We start from the raw sequence: 21,974 nt of genomic DNA, 5'->3' as shown, positions 1-21,974 counted from the left end.
TTTTAAATCGATCTCTTCGATCCTAACATTTTTTTCGTAAAATAATAATAATATTAATAAAAGAGTCACTATATGTATGAAATTGGCTAGTTAAAAGAAATTTGTCCCTTTAAAGACCGTTAATACATCTTAAGGTTCCACGATTGCTAAGTTGGTGTAAAAGAAATACTGTTTAGTGAAGTTTGATTTAGTAAATGAAAAGCCGCCAATGACTTGGCTTTAGAGCATTCGTCTACTCATTTTGACACTACAAATAGAAATAATGGTAAAGTATATATCAAATCTTTCGATTTGTGGAAGAGAGAACTACACGCATTCATCCTATCAAAATAGGGTTCTCATCAATAGCACGTCGGCTACATGGTACTCAATAGCATTGCATAGAATACCAACAAGATTTAACTTCTTTTCATCCCTTAATCTTGTTAAATGCTATCCATTTCAGCGTAACACATATATTTTATTATATAGACAGTTATATTACACGAATCAAATCATGGATAAATAATTTATTCGTAACCACCACACAACAACGATCACCAAAATTGCCTCCAAATATTTTGGAGTTTAGAGTTAGCACGGAAAATGTACCATAGACCATTCACTAAAACGTTGAAGCTGCAGCTGACCCCTAAATATGAAGATCTAGTGAAATTAAACCAGAAAAAAACAGGTATCTACAGTACAAGTCCCTTGCCATAGAGGAACAACAAATTGCAAGTACACGAACTATGGCTCATGGTTGTTTACCGGTCCCTTCATGCACTCAGAGTTGTACCCTCTCGATCGTATATCCAGCTAAACGGAAGTCTTGGTCCTTGCTTGGTCCGTCCTTGAGCTCTCTCCTCTAACCGTCTGATTCTTGGAGGCAAAACACAGACGTAATCCTGAGCCTTTTGCCCTTCTGAAGATAGTCCGGTCAGCTTTGTCACGTTCTATCTGTCAACCAAATGTTCGAGAATGTTGGCATAGTCTCTCGCCGTGTAGACACCAAGCCACTAGGCAACGGATGAAAATTGATCAAAAAGATTATCATCACGTCCATCATACATCAAGTGGGCTGGCATTGAGATTTTCTTCCTCATCACGTCGGCAAAAGCCAGCACTGTTCCATTAGGGTCAATCTCAAACAATTTTTCAACTATTTTGGTGTATGCAGTTTCATGACGCCTCTCGTCTGCAGCAATTATACCACAGATTTGAGCCAGCTTCACGTCCCCATGGTCCTTCGCATGTCTCGCTGTTTTACCATGAGAAATGAAAGTGGCCCTTTCTTGAAATGAAGTATAGATCAATCCAAGGTAAGTACTGTTTTCTGTCCACGGATCCTGAAAATATTACAGCAGATAGAATCTGAGTCTAAAATTTCAAATATTTATAATTATGAGAAACAAGCCATTCACATCATTTAAACATCCATACTTCGTAACTGCAAAGGTAATCCACATATCCGCAGCACATACGGACGTGCATGTATGAGAGACACTACCATAGAGAGGTTCGGAAAAGATCACTTTTCTTGTGAACATATTCATTATATTTAGAAAGTTAAGAACCTGCATATATTTTTACTCAATAAGAAGAGCTGCAGGTGCTCGACATTCTAGGCATAGAACAACAGAGAATTAGGTTAACAGAAATAGTGATGATGGCAACAGGAAACATTTATTTGGTTATATGGCAAGAATCTCACCATTCCCGAACCTATCAAGTACTCGATTGTCTTCTCAATTTGTCTCATGTCTACCCATCCTGACAGATAGAGATATTTGTTTAGAAGGTCTCCATGCCTGTTCTCTTCAGCAGTCCAAGCTCTAGTCCATATAACCCAGGGAGTAAGACTTACCCCCATTTCATCTCGCACCCCATCCAAGGTATTAAGCATTGTCTGATACGTTGGAAGGGCTTATTCTGTGATCATGTCGCCAACTAGAACAACAAAATAATCATCAGGTAGTTCCTTGGCTCTCTCCCATAGTTCCTTGACATGATCATGAAATTCATTCGAAGCAGGATCTGGCAGGAAATCCTGCGGTTGCCATCATTTTTCAACTGGCTTCAGGTGAACTAATATATTTTGTTCAGTCCAATCCTCCATTGCTTTGAAGATCTCAATCTTTTGAGGTGGCATAGAGTGTGTTACTTAAATGTGAACCTCACGTGGAGAACTAAAAGGCTTCTTGAGTCTCAACCTTCCCAAAACAGATTTCGACACAAAACAACAGAAAAGAATTAGACTGCAGAATATTCTCATAAGTAAACCAGTCACCATATCTAGTGTCCTAGCCATATTAGCTTTACAATTGACAAGTTACACAAACAAAATTAGATAAATAGAGAAAATAAAACAAAATGAAAAACGAACTCTTTCTTTGCCAATAGGTTAATACATCATTAAAGCCCATCCTAAAGAATCGAAATGCAAATGTATCTCAATTATAATATCAGACTAAAAGAGTTAGAATAGGCAATCAAAATCAAGAGAATTAGCATTTCGAAGCTTTCCATTAAAGCTGCTAATGGACTATCTAAATCTATCAAAAAGTGTTTGTGTGGATCTATAACTGATTGTATAATGGATGTATAGATGGATATAGAGAGAGTATTCACAAGTAATATATCTATAGGGTATGAATTTCGAGCTCTCATTTCAAGAAGTACTTGATATCGCCACCCCACTTAATGGAATATCCGAACAGACAGTACAAAATTAAGTTTAAGAAAAGAAACTATGAAGAGATATCGAACTGAATCATTTTCCAGATTGAAAACAAGTATCTATGTTGCGGTTGGCTACATTAAAGACGTGACTTAGTAAACAATAACACAAAAGGAAAATATTGCAATTAACGAGAGAAAACTGTCATGAAAACTCAATTTTCATATGATTGTTGAAAGATCCGAGCAGTCGGTACAAACCAGTTGCTGATGAGACTAAACCATCCTCCGCAGAAACAAAAAGAAATTGAAACCCAAGTGCCAACAAATTAGACCAAACATTTTCTTATAATGTTTTGATGACCACATGTTATCAGAATTTTTTTTTTTATCACCATAACTATTTTAATCTCTTCTCTTCATATAACGGAAGAGCTATGCTATAATGATTGATAAAAGGGTTTTACAAAGTTAGGTTACAAAATCAAATCTACACCAATCATTTAAAAAACAAATTTTTAAATAATTTGAAATCAATGGTCCAGATTTGGCCAACACACTTTCGCACTCCACAAAAGTACACCAACTTTGTAGGAGTGAAATTATTCATAACAGAAAGGACAAATGAGATAATCACAAAATGCACGACAGCGCCAACTTAGCAAAACACAAAGTTACATGCCTAATCTCTGTATCAGCCAAACAATATTATTAACTGTTAAGAAATTAACTATTAAATACTTCTAACATGCATTGAGTATGAGTTAAAAAGAAAAGGAATTGCAAAAAATTAGAGATAAAAGCAAAACTCAGTTCAAGAAAAAGCAGAAAAACGATAATTTTGCATCAAAGATCCAATTTTTACGAAAAAGGACTAACGAAAAAAAAAAGGCCGGGTTTAAGAGATTATCACAAATGAAGTAAATATACAATTATAAAAAATGAAAACAAGGCTTATTACTTGAAGCCAGAGCGAAGAGTAGAAGCCATGAAAAACTTGGGAGATCTGTGGCTGGCCACTGGCGGGAGAGCAAATGAAGTGCATTTTCGGTATTGAAAGTTGATTGCATTCAATTCCAAAACCATTGTTCCTTCTTGATTTCAATGAAATCTTCTGTTTTCTACTTTATTTCTCAGGTTTTGTTTCATCCGCAGAAGTGATGGCTGCAAAATGTGTGTGCGCGCGCGCCATAGTGGGAGAAAAATGGTGGGACAGGAAACCAGATGGAGTGGTCTGGAGAAAGGGATGTGGCTTCGGTTGGCATGGAAGGGTGTATAATATTTTAGACGTGCTCCTTGTCCAGTCCTCTGGACATGGGAATGACAATTGGGCTTGTTAGTTCGGGCTGCTCGTGACTTGATTCGAAAAAAACTCGAGTCAACTCAGCTCGGTAGATTCGAGCCTAAGCTCGGTAGATCCGAGTCTAGGCTCGGGCCGAGCCCCATTTTGGGAACATGGGCTTTGCCTGAGTCGGCCCGTGAGCTCGAGAGCTTTTTAATAAATAAATAAAAAAAATTTATTTTGAGGCTGCCTTTTAAAGGCAGCAGTAAAAAAAAAGGGAGAAAATGAGTCCGCTCAGCTCGCTCGGGCCGAGCCTATTTTTTGGACCGAGCTCGTCGTCGAAACTTTAGGCTCGCGAGCCGACTTGACCCAGCTCGTTTACATCCCTATTTGGACAGGCCTAAAAACAAGGGCGCCACTTATTGGAGAGGGCGCCATGTTTAAGCCTGTCCTGAGGCCTAGATGTATGGCTTTTTTCATAATATTTTAAAAATCGACTCGGACATTAATTAGTGTAAATAAAGAGTTGAATTAAGATTGAATAGAAAAGTGCCGATTTTAGTTGAATCAATCGATTATTGACTCTTTTGTTTAAATTGATTGGTCAAATTTAATTTATTTCAGCGTGACTCTTTAAACGATAGCTATTGTCAAACGATTAGCGCTATTCATCTAAAGAGTTCAAGTAATTATTGATTAATATGGCATTGAGATCACTTTTTCACATCGTCCAATGTATAAAATTATATTTCAACTCTACTAAATAATGTGACGGTGACTCCATTACCATATAAATAGATTATAACCTAGATTATAATAAACAATATTATTCTTTTTAAAATTATTGGAATCATGACTTGACCCTGATGAAGTCCTAAAAGTTGGGTGATTAACGTAAAATAATAAATTAAGTTGGACTTCATACCATGGTTGCTATTTTAATGTTGAACTTGACTCCGGGCATAGTCCAGTGATGTAAAGGATAGGAGTGAAGTTATTTCACCTCTTACTGGCAATCGTAGTGTGGAGGTTCGATTCAAATTTGACTCGTTGTAAGCGCGGTATACAAACAGCTCTTGTTTTCGGGTCTGATGGAACACATCCCACGATTTACTTCCCTCGCAAAGCTCTAGATGCGGAGCTGTGAGAGCCCTCAAGGTTGGGGTTCAACCTTATTTTAATGTTGAACTTACATTAAACATAGTATTTATGTTTTGAAAATAAAATTGAGATTAAGTTGATTTTTCACATATTTCAATTGCAATTTAACACGTCCTGTACAATAAATAAGTCAAAATATTAATCGATTCCAATGCCGTCTAAACATAAACCCTAATATTCAATAAGAGTGTATAGCATAAGTATTTTGTTGAATTATATTCTTGGTATTTTATTTATAAAAAAATATTGACTGAAAATGAGGTATTTTTCACTTCACCTAAAAAATATTGCAAGTACAGACAAAAGTTAATTGAAGTTGCCAAAATGAAAGGATTTATCAGCCGAATAAATGCCTTTGGGAATAAACAGCAATAAATATAGAGAGTATACCACTTGGCGTCCTTCATCGTTGCATGCGTATATTTGTAACATTCATTGCTAATGTCAACCCAGACCACCCTTAAAAAAAAATGAAATCTAACTTGAAAATATTCAAAATCGATGTTTACAAAATTATGGTTACATTTTAATATTAAAACAAAGTATTGCGACTCGAGTCGTCACTCTATTAGTACTTCAGTCATGTTAAATCATAATTTTTTTGAACTCGTAGAAGATTAAGAATAATGTAATGTGTCATCATATTGATCAATACCAATTATTTGGGGTTCAAAAATTCTTTCAATTTTTACTTCATTAAAGTCCACGCATTACATGAATGGCCATACTTGGACTTGGGAAACTATTATTGTGTGTTGTCATACTTGGCCAATCCACCTGAGCCAATGGCCCACTCAGGCCAAACCACGTGGCACTCCAGCCGAGGTGGGCAATGGCCGAAGCCCTTGAAGCCGAAGTCCACATGCCGAAGTCCATGAACCGAAGCCATGATGCTGAAACTAGTTGAAGGTAGCTGAAGCCCTCAAGCAGAAGTATCGTGTGAAATGGCCGAAGCCCCGAAGCAGATGCAGGAGCCTCCGAACCACAAGGGAGTGTCCTCCATATTCACTTCTCCCAAGAGATCGTCTGCATAAAGATCTTATTCGAATGATTGATGGAACGTTTGTCATAAGCATAAAGGTCAAGTCTTGTCACTAGTATGGAGGCCCTGCACAAAGCAATAAATGCGCAGCAAGCTAGCAAGTCAAGCCCCGTGCCTAGGATGGGATGTTTGAATCAAAGAGATGAGGCCACGTGCCACCTTATCCAAGGGCTCCCATTTCACATGTATCACTATAAATACTCCCTTTGTGTAACATCAAAAGGCTAATGTAAGAATCAATACAAAGAACTATACTTTACTCAACTCTCTCTCACTTACTTGCAATATACAAATCGAGTTTATACACATTTACACGTACATTTACGAACACCGGTTGATAATTATTGTATAATCGGATCACGAACAACCCGTCGAATTTCGAACGTCACTGTCCCGCGTCGTTGGGCTACTCCCATGCCCTTTGAACAGCTCGTTTTAGACCGTCTACGTGTCTTAGCGTGTTGAACATTCGCCCACGTGTGCGCGGTGGGACCGGCATCTGTTGGCAACACTTTTTGGAGTCAACACCAATCTAGGTGATAATGAAATCCACACTATATAATTGGTGATTAAATAAAGTTCGAAAGAAATTGAGGGCTCAAAAAAATATTTAAAATGGGACTTGAGCATCAAAATGATCCAGCAGTATCACCAGCAAGTTTTCCCATACGCATGTAACTAAGATTATTCGAGTTTATTCTTTTCTATTTTTTCAATTAAAACTTAATTCTTAATCAGAGTACATTTGCCAAAATAAAAGAAGAAAGAAAAAACAAAAAAAAAGCAAGTTGGATCAATTCAGACCAAAAGATTGAGAGAAGCACTTGGTGTACAGGTAGGAATCCCCACCGACACCTCACAATGGGAGATGGGTTAATTTTTGACATTTTTTATTTTGTGGGATCCACTCTTTTTGTGAACCCGGACCCGACTTATGTACACTCAGAAAAATTCAAAGATTGACTGTTATGCGGATCGATTCAGTGTTTAGATTTAAAAAATTATCTTGATTGTTCCAATGTCTAAAAATAACAAAAGTTCGGTAAAAGTACACGTTTATGTAGGCCCTCTCTAGACCGTAATGTGCCTGACTAGATAGATACAAATGGCTAGTCCAGGTCAATTTGACGCCCCATAGGCTGGCTGCTGTAACTTGCCAGCCCATTCGACATTACTCTTTCAATGCTAATTCTGTTGGGCTCACTAATTGATATTTCGGCTACTTTGTGGGCTTCAAGCCTTTTTGTGGTCAATGATGGTGGGTTACTTGTTTTCAAGGCCTCTCATTGAGCGCTCCCTTGGGCACTTCTGAAAAGCCCAATGGACTAGTGCCCATTAATATAGCACATTATTCATCATTATAATTAGTGGTAATTACATAAAACCCTAAAGTTAAAATTTAGGGTTCAAAAATAAGATGAGTAGTTTAACATTTTTTATATTTAAATATTAATTATATAAATCACTTTCTCTCTCCAATTTCTCCCCTCACCTGTCATCTCTCTCCAATTAATTATATTCTCTCTCTTATTCTTCTTCTCTCCAATTAATTGTATTCACTCTTTCCACCCGTCCTCTCTCTCCACTCATCATCTCCAATTAATTATATTCTCTCTCCAATTTCTCCTCTCCACTCGTCCACTCTCCCTCTCTCTCTCATCGAAAAATTTTGTCTCAGCGCGACTTTTCCTTCCCAAAAGTGCTACATCTCATAATCAAAAGCTCCTGCTCCTCATCTATATCCACGGCCGCGATTTCACTTTCGACTCTACATTTTCTTCACAATACCATAACTATGTCAATACTCTCTGGTAGCTGAAGCTAAGGCTATTACGGTGTCTATTGAATATAGATTGGCGTCGAAACACACTCTTCCGGTGTGTTATGAGGATCGTTGAAGGCAATTAATTGGGTGAAATTGCATGCCAGTGGATAGGGTCTGGATCCGTGGTTGAACGATTATGCAGATTTTGATCGAACTTTCATTGCCAGTGACAGTGCCTGAGCCAATATTGCGCATCACATGGCAATTCAAACTGGCATTAACGATATCAAAATATTGGGTATAATTTTGGTTCATCCGTTCTTTACGAATGATGAAGCAAGCCAGTTATTGAATTTCATTTGTTACGGTGTCCATTTTAGTTTAATTAATAAAAAATGATTGTATTAGAATTAAAAAAAGGCTTATATTTTCATTTATCTTCATTGTGGTGGTAGCAACAATGCTGAGTTCAATTTATTTTTTATTTTTTATTTTTTTTTAGTGGTGTGCTATGGTGGTGTGGCGACGATGTCAGTGCTAATCATGATGGTGGTGAGACTGTGGTGGACGGGATGTTGGTGATGGTGATGGCTGTGATGTGAGTTGTTGGTGATGTTGGCAAAGTTCTAGGTTTCGATCTAGCATTGGGCAGGAGTACATCAAGGAGGAGACGATGTTGCTGTCGGTGCTGGTGATGGTTCTAGAGGCAATGATGGCGGTGATACTGTTGGAGGCAATGGTTTTCATAAAGGTTGGGGTAGTCACATATTATTTGTTTGATTGTGACTATTGAATTGATTAATCCCTGACCAATAAACAATATGTGATCGATAAAGATAAATTGTGACCAATGTGACCTAAAAAAATATTAATTTGTGACCATCAATAAGTTGTGACCTTGTGATCTGTGACCAATATACAAATTGTGACGTATTAATTTTTGATTTGTGATCGATGAACAAATTGTGACATATAAAATTTTGAATTGTGATCGTAAAATAATTTGTGATATTTAAAAATTATGATTTGTGACCAGAAAATAATATGTGACTAACTAAATTATGAATCTATAACCAAATTGTATAGATATGTGACCTTAATATATTTAATTAATAAAATATTAATTAATTATGTGGTTGAGCGATTTAAATGTGTATTCAGTATTTTAGGGAGTTGAATCTGGATGCTTGATTTTAGGGACTAACGGTAACGAATCATCTCTCTCTCCCCCCCCCCCCCCCCCCCCCCCCCCCCCCCCCCCCCCCCCATATGGGATAATATATGGATTCCAACTTTTGAAGGTAAGTGGACGCTGATTTTTAGGAAACTAATTGATTGTCTTATATTTCTGATTTTTGCACATTCAAACTTGTCATCTTAGTTTTGAAATCACTTGTACTTACGCTAGGATATATGAATTTTTCCCATATAATTAGCCCCGTTAGGTGTTGCTTACAATTTTAATAAAAATATAAGTCCGAATCATTAAATAATTTTAATAACATATTTTATGAGATCCACAACTATTCAATCACTCATTTCATCAGCTTCTATGAAAGAGTGATAACTGCATCCATGGGCGGACCCACATGGGGTCATGTGGGGTCAAATGACCCCACAAAATTTGACTTTTTTTTTTTTTTACAATCTACTTTAATGCACTCGTCGGGATGTCAAATGAAGTCAAAATATTGCATTCTTAATACCATTTCGAAGTACTCATAGCCTAGTTTTTCACTCATTAATGGCATGTGAAGTGGTCAATTATAGTAAAAGTTATGACATGTTAAAGTAGGCCGTTTGAAACTAATATTTTGAGAGTTTCGATAATATCCTAATCCTAAAAATTCGTTTGCAATCATGTGCTATTTGAATCCACAGATCGTCTATGCCATATAAAAGTTTGTTTCGAAAACTACATCGTTTTCATATCGAATGGTCCAAACGGATATCGAAAATAGTTAAATATGTATCAAACGTATGCCTTAAAAAAGACGTCTAACTCGTTTTTTCTTTTAAAAAATTCAATTAATTATTATTTTTGCACAATAAATTTTTAATATAATTTATATCGTTTCATTTGGAAGTCTTACATGAAATATGACGTAAATTTTTTAGGATTGTTACGGATTAAATGCAATTTGAATTACTTTCGAATTATATATGTTTGCTTTAAATTTGAATTTCATTTACTTCCTAAACTAAACTTGAATTTTATTTCAATTCATTTAATTTCTATATTCAATTTAATTTATTCAATGTTAACTCAGCATTTACCAACGAAATGATAACGAAACTATACAAGTAGCAAAATTTATTTAATAATATTAATAATGATGTAATTATACGACGTTTTCAAAGTGTCAAAATATATATTAACTTATTTTTATTGATATTATGTTGTTTATTAAAAAAATTATTTTTAAAATTTTAACCCCACAATACTAGACGTCTGGGTCCGCCCCTGACTGCATCTATTAAAAATTAAGTTTTTGCTATATCAAACGGGGGCTTATTGTATATTCTAACTATGTAATTATGGTAAATCTGTAATGGCTTTTTTTGACTCTTCTATCATTTAATTTTTGTAAAATTTTTTTACAAATCAGACCAATTGGTCGATTACCACGAGTTGTCGGGCTAAACAATAAAGCTCGACTCGACCAGTCGATTATGATATATCAATCCATAAATCGGATCAAATCGAGTTAGGTTGGTTTTGATTCAAATTTTTAACTGAAGGGGCCATCCCCAACAAGATCTTTCCAGTCCATTTTAACACCATCTCATCGAGTTCCCAAGCCTAACGAGAAAGTAGTAGCCCTCCTAAAAATGGAGTAGAACTAAACATTGCCCTATCAACACCGCGACAAAACATACTGGACCAATATTGCTATCAATCTTATCTCAACAATAACTTGAGCTATTTAACATATCGAAGAATCGTTTTAACTTGTTGGTTTTAGCATCATATTGAACATTGAGTAGTTCAAACTCGAGAGTCCTCAATCTTTGATATCCGTAGCATTTAAGTCCGAAATTCGTCAAAAGAATCCTTCTAACGCTCAATCCATAACTATAGAAAGAAGAGAGAGGAAAAGAAAATCATAAATTGCAGTATGCATCGTATAACAGAATTTGTTTCTCAAGCGAAAATTTAAGATGATTTTTTATTTTTTTGGTCTGATTAAAACACTGAAGTTCTACCTTAAAAATCCTATACATTAAACAAGCACACTTCCTATTCTTTCTTTATTATTGTACATCAGAATACTGTAATCAAGATATCATCAATTCATACACCCCATAAGTACTTAAAACAAAAAACAGCCTGAAAAAAATAGTTAATACAGAGGTTAACAAACAGTAAACAAACATACAAAATCAAATCACACAAATCTGTTAAATGGCTTTCTTCCTGCTGTAGCTGGCATGGAAACAGCTGAATCTATGCTTAAGTCTCCTATAGATGCAACAGACTGATGTTTCTCCAATGCCTTTTGAGAAGTTGTATCATTGTTAGATCCTTTATTCCACTTGAAAGAACCGATATTTGGCGTCAAAGGAAACGAAAACCTCCTCTTTGAGTCACTTCCTGGCGTGCTAGGAATTCTCTCCTTTGGATTGCTATTTGCTCGAACTTTGGCTTTGGCTGAAACAGTAGGTGCCATATAATTTGGAACAGAAAATGGAGGGCAGCTCATGAGGCTATCGTCATCTTTCAATGGAACGTTATAGGCTGAATTAGCTGGACTTGCTCTTGTACGTGGCAAGGCTTTTGCTGGTGGAGGTGTCCTACTTGGGGTACGATATTGTTTTGCTCTAACAGGGATAGCTGATCTTGATGACCTTGGAGAGGAAGATTCGTGATTGTTAAAACCGAAGTTGTTGTGCTTGTAATTCCTTGAATGAAGTCGAGGACTAGGCTTGTACTCTGAAATAGGCCTTGGAGGGGTTAGAGCAACAGTTTTTGCAGCATTTTGGCTCTGAGAACTATTTTCCAGAGGCAGCTTTTGTTCTAACCAATTCCACCACCAGGGAAATCCATTGGATCGGTTGTCCAGAGAAGTTTGAGCTAATTTTGGATTTGCTTTCCAGAGCTGGTAACAAAAGTTTAGAATTTAAGTTAAATTGGACGACATATCAAAAAATTGAAGCAATTCGCTATCCTTTTAATCAAATACGAAAAATCTGTATACGCAAGGGTTGTGACTGAGAAAAAGCCATAGAACGCTGATAAATTCATATTCAAGAACTACTAGTTTTTCTGGAAATTTCTTCCAGTTGGATAAAAAGATAGTGCTCTCCGTTTACCTGTTGAGAATATGCATAGGCCATAGCTCTCTCTCTTTTGATTACTGCCTCCACTTTTTTCCGTAACCTGGCTTCTACTTCCTCTTTAGTTAGCAAGCTATCATCCCAATCTTCATGATTACCGGCCTCAGACTATAGGTACGGCAAAAAAGGAAAGAAGAGTAAATTCTATTATTAGAAACTCTCCAACTTGCAAAAATCCTTGCACTTTGACAAAAATTGGGATTGGTAAAAGTCGTCACAGTTTATAATAGGATTTATATTGAAAGGCCAGGAGCATGTCTTCTGTAGGTTGGCTCTTTTTGACTTATCCTATTCTCTTTCCTGCTGCTCCTCCATTTCTACTAAAAATAATGTCGCTTTCGTCATTTATAAAATAGAATGCCATTCCAAATTTGAGGAAGATGTTTCAAGACATTTGCAGACTCTAATCACTCCACTAGTACTTCAATGCATTATAACATATTATGCTTATTGTAGTGAAAAACATTGCAAGTCTTTTATGAAAATAAATTTATTTATTTACTAGGGTCTCAAAAGGGCTTGGAAACACATAAACCCTTGCACATAAATGGAGAAGAGATGTGACTGTAGTTTGAAATAGCTAGACTAGACAATCCTACTTCAGATAGGGGGAGTTGAATATTTAATCCCATACTGACCATTATTTTCATACCCCTAATAGTGCAAAGAGAAGGCCAGGCTCCAAGTTGTTCAAGTAGCTTGAGATTTTATACACTTAGCCTTGCTTTGGGGAAGGAGAAGGGGGGATGTGACATTTGCAGTTTGCCCATATATAACAGCATGCATATACAATTTAATAAAATGAATAGATGTAATTTCCCAATTCCTTTAAGGTAATGCATGAGGTTGACATGAAATGACAGAAAGTTGAAAGCATTGGAAAGATCTTTGAGTAAAAACTCACCTGGTTTGACATCCATTTGCTCAAGGTACTCTCCACTTCCTTATCGTTTCTATAAGCTTGGTGCTGGAGTGCCTGGTTTTCTAACATCTGGATCCTTCTTGTCTGAATTTGCGATTGAACCCGTACCAAGAGCTGCATTTGTTTCATGGCATTCATCGTTTGTCGTCTCACATTTTGGCCTCTCACCACTCCTTGAAGCCTCACTAGACCCCTCAAAGCTCTGAAACTCCTCCTCGCCTGTGATAGCAACATATAGAATGCACTAGTGATTGAGGTATTTCTGGACTTGGGAAGTGAAGTCATCACAAGTACCAAAAGAATAATAAAGACTACAAAAAGTGAGATTTATGGCCCTAGTTCATGTTTGATGTGCAAAACTAGACATAATTGTATATAGTGAATAAGACTTTAGTTTTTTCTTCTTTAATATTGCCCAGTGTTGTCCAATCCTCCCTAGTGAACATGTCATTAATAAAAGAAACAACCAAGTATAACTTAAGCCATCCGTTAGCATAAATGTCCTGTTGTAGCATGCAAAAATTGAATGTGTACGTTTTTCTTCACCCAGAAATGTTACCTAGTTAAAATTTTCATTTGCATAAAAATGACATCTATTGGTTTAGTGTAACAAGGTTTATGGTAGAACATTTGCCTCTCATAACTGTATCAAATAATTGGTCATGCTGGAATTAGAAAGTTCTAGATGTCACCCCTGGGGACTTTTTTACTTCTGTTATTTTTTACGTGGTAACATGAGAAGCTCCATTATCAGGCTGCACCAATCGACTACACAGAAAACAATCGCTTACAAACAGCATCTTTCTTAATGCTGTCTACCTCTAAAATCTTGCACAACCATGATCATTTTAGTGACAAAATAATACCTTGTAGTTGCTGAGGTGGATAAGTTTCAACATCTCAAATTAAAGTTTTGAAACAATATATTTGTAATGTCCATTATCACTTTTGAATCTATTAACGTATATGATCCGCAAATATATAGTTTCCACTGAAGTCCTAAAACTAGTATGAAGTTGCAACACAACTCAAATCTATACAAACAGTTAATAAACCTAAAATCCAGGCAAATTCAAGAACACGAAGCGTTCATCTAAAACTTAAGATATAGTGACTGAGCTAGAAAATTACCAGGTAACCTCTATATACTGCCTGGATCTTAGTCGCAAAAAGGTGCTGGTTTCTTAAAGTTGGTTCTGGACGGTGGACATTTTTTATTTCCTTTTGTTTCTGATTTATCTTAGGATGAGTTGGACCCTTAGAAGATGCAGCCTTGGGAGAAGCAGCCCTAGGAGAGGTGGCCTTGGGAGAAGCGGCCCTCGGAGAAACGGCCCTGGGAGAAGCGGCCCTGGGAGTAACAGCCCTGGGGGAACGAGCTCTGCGAGAAGCAGATTTAGGTGAATTGGCCCTTGGAGATGCTGGCCTCTCAGGTATAGCAGGTGGCGTTATTTGAGGCTCGAAAGATGTTGGAGGCCTAATAAGAAGTTCATCCGCTTCCCCTAGAATTTTCTCAATGCTGCTTGGTTTTCTGAACAGGGGAATGAATGATTTGGTTTCTCCATGCCTAAATGTTCCTTGCCCTTTCTTCTTTTCCTTACCACTTTTCTTGTTTGATCCCTGCACCAATGGATACAAATTCTAGTCAGTTTTAAAGGATTCGGATGTGCCTTAAGACAAGGTTTATTTTCTTCACATGTGCAACCTCAACTTCCACATGGATAGGTGTACGAAAAATGGTGCAATTGAGAAACAAGAACAATGCACAATTTTAGCATAATAAGAAATGATGAATAACTAGAAGAAATAAAATAAATGCGCCTTCTGGAAATTTCTGTTCTACTTGACTCTAATAGCAAGAAAACTGTCATCTGAAAACATGTTGGCAATCAATGGAAAGGCCATGCCGTCCAGGCAGATAGACTAAATAGTGAAGTAGTAATTTGTTGATGTGGGACATGCTCCAATAAATAGAGCAGCTTATGCACTAAAAACTTAGTAAGGCCTTTATGCGGTGCTTTTGATAAAACTGCCTCTTAAGACATCAATAATTCTCAAAATTCCATCTAAACTAGGACAAAATAAATAAACTCTTCCAAGGATTTTCCATGCAATTTCAGTGTACGGTAACATTAAATTGATGTTTATCTATCAAAGTAAATCAGAGAGAAGGTGAAGACATTTAAACTTCTGAAATCTTTGTCTATCGTGATGAATTTTTATCATATTCATTAATGAAATATTACTACCTATTGAGTTTCAATTCTTTTATGCTGATATAGAAATTTGACTGTTTTGTGTTCTAAAACATGGTTACGTGTGGCAATAACTTGACATCACCATTCTGAGAAAAGGATTACATCGGTAGGACTTACCTCTGAGTTGTGTGTAAAAACCCTCTTAATGGCCGAAAACCAACTTCCCTTCTTTCCCATGTTGATATCAGTACTAATTCCACCTGAATAAGCAAAAACAGAGTTAACAGCTCAACTTTTGCTATCCAAATTTTTTCGTGACTTCCATGTTATCGATAATGGTTTCGGCTATATGAATCCTTTTCTGTCATTGTGTTCAGTTCATCACTAAATGCACTAAAAAATCCAAAGAACAGTTCTTTAACCACGACAAAATACGAATGTTTTACTAAGATTGTTGCTTTTATGACCTTTTCTAGATCTACACACGACATATTCTAATTAGAATTTGTCAAAAGTCCATTCAAATTTTGATGAAAAAAAATTTCTAATTTCAGTTTGGAGGCCTCAATTCTTTATTACCAAACATGACTTCAGTATATAAGATTAGGTAGAAAAACTTGAAAAATACATCTGCACGCATATGTGAAGCAAATATAATCGATCAATTCCACAGAAAATTTAATAATTATCTATTTTTTTTTTGTCAATCGGAAAACATTAATATTAAACTACTTTTGAAATGGGAAATTACTAGCCTAAAACACTGTTTCTAAAGAAGATAAGGTTTTTAGGCATTATCCCAAAATCAGCAAATTTAAGAAACTAACAAGAACTACCAATGACTTAAATCTGGGAAAAAAAATTATAAACACTTCACAAAGGGAAAAAAAAAAAAAAAGAAGGAAAAATTCTAATACCCCACCCCACCTAGGAACTTACCCAAACACTCGCATACAGACAGATGAGTTTGGGAAAAATCAATATGTAACAGTTCAAGAATATATGTTTGCCTAGAAAAGAGGAAAGACTGAAACTTATAAAACAAAATTACTTTTTAATAATTTATAGGCAGAAGTGGCCTAATCCCAAGAGATCATATGTTATATTCTAATAAATCCATCAAGATAAATATTTACCTTAACTAGTTTCTCCAACCTTCAGAAGCCTTCGAGAAAAAGCTGCAACACCACTTTTACTCTCTCTCTCTCTCTCTCTCTCTCTCTCTCTCTACATATATGTACGTATGTATATAGACTTCCCTCTCTAGAATCCTCTAACCTACCTCTCTAAGAGTATACCAAAACATTCTTCTTTCCCTTGAGACCAGCTTTTCTTGGGGTTTCTTTGATTCAAAATTGGCTACCCACAACTTTCCAACTGTGTGTGTGTGTGTGTGTGTTTGTTAAAAACTTTGAATATGGTTCTTGCTTGCAAAAGATTGAAACTTTCTTTTTCTCCCCACCTTTTTAGCTTTTTTGTTTTTATAATTTTTCTTTTAAAATGATGATCCATGATGAAAGACTAGTTTATATGATACATTTTGGGCGTAAAAGGGCGAGTGGCGTGGGGTGGTGGGGTGGGGAGCAGGCAGGAAGTTGCCCACTTTTGCACTCAATTGCTTAAGCCAATGGCCACCTCCAACTAACTTGAATGGAAATTATTTATACTTAAGACAATAATCTTAACCACTTATTATTAAACAAATGTATGGCTCATCTCTCTCACTTGTCTTATATTATAAATGTTATTATTAGATTTTGGAAAAATATAGTCATCGTCACCAACTTATTAATTAGTGCAAATTCAATTAGCTTGGTCCCCACCAAATAAATTTGTCTATTCTACCGTTAAAAATCAATATACGTTAAACACAATTTTGAAGGGTAAAAATTCGTGTGGCCTCACCTCACCTCACCTCGCAATCCTAATCTCTTAGTCTAACCTAATGGTGACATTTCCAAACTAGTTTAAAAGATCTTTTAACTCAAAGTCAAAAATTAATGATGAATAAATTTGAAAATGTTAATATCAAAGAATAATTTAAACGCGTGGCAGAAATCTTTTTACCAAAAATGAAATAAAAGAATTTGAACCAACTTTTTATTTTTCTTGCCAGTGGATTCTTGTGTCAAAAAAATGTCATTAAATCCGACATGGCCAAGTAATTCTTTTGGCAAACGAGTTATAAATCTTTAATTTTTTTATGTCCAAAGAATCAATCAAATCTCACAGGAACATAGATCTTGACGACACAATTTCATATTTACGTAGAGGACAGAGATACAAATTTAAATTTTTTTGGGGAGAGATATGATAGGGACTATAGATAATTTGGATAACAGTTAATTAAAGAGAAATACTAGATCTTAATTGAAAATTTTAAAAACTTTAAAGTAAAATTTGGTGTCATTAACAAGAACACGTTTTCACTTTACTCTCCATTAATCCTTTATCTATGATAGCAAACAAACTTACAAGTAAATTGAATAAAGAAACTCCTCATTTGACTGGGTCATGCCATGGCGTGTTGAATGATTGCTTTAGATTGTAGATTGGGGTACAAGTCCATGGGGAGCTCTCTATTTATAGCAATTGTGTTATGTGTATAATTGGAGTTGACAATTAAACACATATGAGGAAGGCTCACGCTGAATAAAAAATTCTTGAATCCCCCCCTCTTGTGAGTACATTGTCAACTGGGGTTGTTAATCCCAATTGTACAAGAAGAATAATTCCTATATTTATACATGCATGTGAGAGTTGTATGTCCCTTTGTACATGATCAATCTAATAATTTGTTAAATGTGCTAAAATTTAAGAAAGTCAATATAATACGAAAGATCATTATAAGGCATTATTTGTTTAAGTCATTTTCGTCGAGAATTTGAAACATAATATTCATCTATCGTAGAACATAGATGTACTTTCTCAATAGGTTCTCGTTTATGAAGTTTTGCACAACAGTTATTAAAGATTGACTTTCGGTCAATCCATCATGAAATGTGCATTCCCTAGATTGACTTGTAACAATCCAATAATAGAAAGTTAAGATAACAACATTAGTCATCAAGGCAACAACAATACAAATTATTCAATAATAAGTTGACAAAGCAACAAAAAATTAATTTATAAATAAGTCAATGTGATGTATTTCACTTTATGGGGAGATTTTTGTTTGCGAAAGAAACATATCTTTATTGCAAAGCCTTGAGCTCATTTCTGTATTTAGATCGATTTAAGGTTGTAGATTGTGAATACATCATGCACGGGTTCTCTTCGTTCACTAATTAATAAATCGAGTTGCATCGCACTTCTGAGTTAAGGTATGATAATACACAAGATTTTTGACACACTTATTCTTCAAAACATTAAACGGCAAATGACTTAAATCTTACTTACGATAACAAAATATTCATACTTCAATACACATATTAGTTTTCCAATTTTAATTTATTATCTTGTTATTTAATTTTTATTTATTGTCTTTTTCTAGATTGTTATGTTCCTTGCCGCCAAAAGCTACAATGCACCATATTTTTATGTTATCCTGTCGGCTGGTAGGCATTCTTCTAAGATAATCAAATATAATATTGACTTTTTCACATTTTCTTGATTACTTGAAAAATCGATAACTCATTTAAAATTAAAGTATTACAATAATTAAAATTTAAATGATTTTCCTTCATTAGTATAGTTTAGTATACAATTTCAATAATATTCCATCGAAAGAGACAAGTTATAAAAGTCAAATGACAAAAAGGTTAACGTGTTTTATACACATTACAAATGAGCCAAATGGCAAAAGGGCTCGACGTGTTTTGTACAAATTATTTTCTTTTTATGATTCATTTGGTAAGGCTTCCGTTTTTATTTTCGCTTGTAGAATAACTTCATGAAAAATTACCACTGGCTAACTTCATTTAAAAGTTCTTCTAACCTAATAAAACATTTTCAGAGAACTATCAAAACATCTTAATTTCAAAATCAGCCTTTAATATTGTTGAATATTGTATAATTCACCGTAACCAAAATCGAACAACCCAAAAAATATTTATTGAAAAGACACAGGCCATAATAAGCAATTATTCTAATTATAGAAGTGAAAAATAAAAGCAAGGAAATAAAATTGATCTCTAGAATAAACTCATTACTAATCCTCTGCCAATACCATTCTACTCAAAGGACTTGGCCCAAGTTTTTTCCTTTTCATCACACTTCTTCTCTTAATAATTTCCATCTCATTTCTTCTTCTAACTTGCATAACTCCTTCTTCAATAACAAACCTCTTCATTAAAACATCATCTGTCAAAGATTTCCCACGAAAAATTTTCCGTTTGTCAATGCTCGCTCTTGCACTCGTAATTCTTTCTTGAGAGGAGGCAAGGAAGGGCTTTGATCGTGGATAGCTATAACTTCGTCTAGATGGAACTTCGTCTTGAAATACGTCCATATAGGAAGATATTGGCGCACATAAACAAACTCGAGTAAATGAGGTAGCCACCCTTAAAGATGTGCATTTTCTCATCTTTTGGGATTTGTTGGAATTTGGTGAGGAAACCTCTGTTGTTTTGGAAACTGTTTTCCAAAATAAGCCATTTGTTGTGGGAATTTTAGTAGATTTTGGATTAGATTTCCATAGTGTGGCCTTCTCCATTGCTCTTTGATACCAAGGCTTCCTACCAAAAAAATAAATAAATAAATAAAACGTGCACCTATTATGAAATTCAAAGTATCGTCACATCTCAATCAAAGAACTTACAAATTCAATGTATCGTCACATCTCTATCAAAGCATTGAGCAATTTTTTAATCAAAACGTTGGATCGTCGAATTAAACGGATCAGATTGAAAGCACAACCACTAGAAGCAACTTGCCCTCAAAATGGTCAACAAGGCAGGGACAGATCACGGGGTTATCTCTTAAAAATCTTATTCTCAAACGTATTAGTGCATTGGTCAACACAAGATAGGTCTAAAGATTGAAGTCAAAGTGGACGGTGTAGATTTCTTGCAGTGATGATTGGTGACTAAAAAAGTCAACTGCACGTTTCAACTTCAGACAAATCCACGATTCCCAAATCATACGCAGGTGTACAATTGGGTTCTTATTTAGTCCCCGTTTGACCCCATTTTCTGAAAATGAAAATTGGTGAAATAGTATTTTTTTTGAAAAATAAGTGGTTGAAAAAGAAAGAAAAGTTTTCGACTTACGTGTAATATTATTTTATGAAAGATTGTATGGTTGAAAATATGAGAGAAAAAAATAGAATGTAATGTAATGAAAATTAATGGAGGTCAAACAGGGGCTTAATTTTTATTTTTCTAAAAAGAGAATATTTAACTTGGGACTCGTTTGGAATATCTTCTGAAAAGTCAAAATGAACTTTTGAAAATGAAAATCTATTTTTGAATCCGTTTGATTCATTCAAACACCAGATAATTTTCTCAAAAATTTCTTCCATTAAAAATAAAAAATAAAATTCCTGCCAAACAAACCTTTAGACGTTCAGAATGTTTGGGCAGCCTAGACCCAAGCAACTCGGCTTGAAGCGCCGTGACTCGATTTCAAAGTCAAGTCTTTATATTCTACCACACTTGGGCCTTAAGCTCAAATTCAGTGGGTAAATACCCATTAAACCACGGTTCACAGGCCATAGAAATTGAAGATTCAAATACAATGTAATGAAATTGTATCTATTTTTTTTTTTTTTTTTTTATGAACTACGAGAATTAATACTATTAAATTTGGTAAAATACCTATAACATATTTATATTTAATTATTTTAATTAAGTCTAAATTCCAGATAAATCGGGATAAAATAATTCAAAAAGAATTTTGGGCCTATTTGGGCACAATTTTTTGACCCAAAAAATTGATTTTTTGACCGTTATTTTACTATTTCAGCCGTTATATTTGACTTCTTTTCTCACAGGTGGATCTCACTTTTCTCCTAACGGTCAAAAAATCAATTCTCAAAATCACTTTCAAACGGGCTCTTTATGTGTTATCAAATAGCATGTAATGGGAACGAAAAATACAAATAAATAACTTCCTCATCTCCCTAACAACTTAAATTCTTAGACGTAATGATCTCATGCTACATATCCTCAAAAGCATAAATGCATGTCGCCGAAAAAAGCATATTTTATACATAATATTAAACAAAATTGAATACCCCAAAAAAAAAAAAAAAACCATCAAATATTTACGCCATGTACTAGGAAAAACCTTATCAGACTTGAACGGCCAATACGAACTAACACTTTCTTCGAGAAATATATATATATATATATATATATAGAGAGAGAGAGAGAGAGAGAGAGAGAGAGAGAGAGAGAGAGAGAGGGTACCTGGAATGAGAGTTATTTGGATCTTGCATGAACAAATTAAGCAGATAGTTGTGAGTATTGCAGAGCTTGAGAAATTCCTATAAATTTCATTTGGTTCTATATATAGAGCTTTTCATTTGATTTTTGAAAACTCAAAGCAAAGATAGGTTGGCATTTGGCAATTGGCAATGTCTTTTCTTTCTTTATCAATTACTCTCTCCTTTTGCTTTTTGGAGGCATTATTCCTGCTGATTGAGAGAGATAAAGTGAAGACTCAACACT

General features: G+C 35.1%; 2 protein-coding genes and 1 pseudogene across 4 annotated transcripts; all 3 read right to left on the bottom strand.

The window, feature by feature from the left end:
• Nucleotides 1–525: 525 nt before the first annotated feature.
• On the bottom strand, nucleotides 526–3,432 carry LOC111371421 (annotated as a pseudogene).
• Nucleotides 3,433–11,109: 7,677 nt separating this feature from the next.
• LOC111371420 (protein IQ-DOMAIN 14-like) lies at nucleotides 11,110–16,899 on the bottom strand. Its single transcript, XM_022993406.1, has 6 exons — nucleotides 16,500–16,899; nucleotides 15,541–15,623; nucleotides 14,300–14,785; nucleotides 13,151–13,387; nucleotides 12,223–12,354; nucleotides 11,110–12,008 (listed from the first exon to the last, which is right to left on the bottom strand). The coding sequence occupies exons 2-6, from the start codon at nucleotides 15,598–15,600 to the stop codon at nucleotides 11,298–11,300; spliced, it is 1,626 nt and encodes a 541-aa protein (XP_022849174.1). The 5' UTR covers nucleotides 15,601–15,623; nucleotides 16,500–16,899; the 3' UTR covers nucleotides 11,110–11,297.
• Nucleotides 16,900–19,400: 2,501 nt separating this feature from the next.
• Nucleotides 19,401–21,974, bottom strand: LOC111371418. 3 transcript variants are annotated; one of them, XM_022993405.1, is made up of 2 exons: nucleotides 21,714–21,974; nucleotides 19,401–20,035 (listed from the first exon to the last, which is right to left on the bottom strand). In XM_022993405.1, the coding sequence occupies exon 2, from the start codon at nucleotides 20,015–20,017 to the stop codon at nucleotides 19,514–19,516; it is 504 nt and encodes a 167-aa protein (XP_022849173.1). In that variant the 5' UTR covers nucleotides 20,018–20,035; nucleotides 21,714–21,974; the 3' UTR covers nucleotides 19,401–19,513. The 3 variants fall into 3 exon arrangements, with proteins under 3 accessions (XP_022849173.1, XP_022849171.1, XP_022849172.1); XM_022993403.1 differs by having other exon boundaries at nucleotides 19,401–20,039; nucleotides 21,714–21,972; XM_022993404.1 differs by lacking the exon at nucleotides 21,714–21,974 and adding an exon at nucleotides 20,123–20,539 and having other exon boundaries at nucleotides 19,401–20,039.

This window comes from Olea europaea, chromosome 22 (assembly GCF_002742605.1).
Source record: "Olea europaea var. sylvestris chromosome 22, O_europaea_v1, whole genome shotgun sequence".
Lineage (NCBI taxonomy): Eukaryota > Viridiplantae > Streptophyta > Magnoliopsida > Lamiales > Oleaceae > Olea > Olea europaea.
This window is presented reverse-complemented; position numbering and strand designations above follow the sequence as displayed.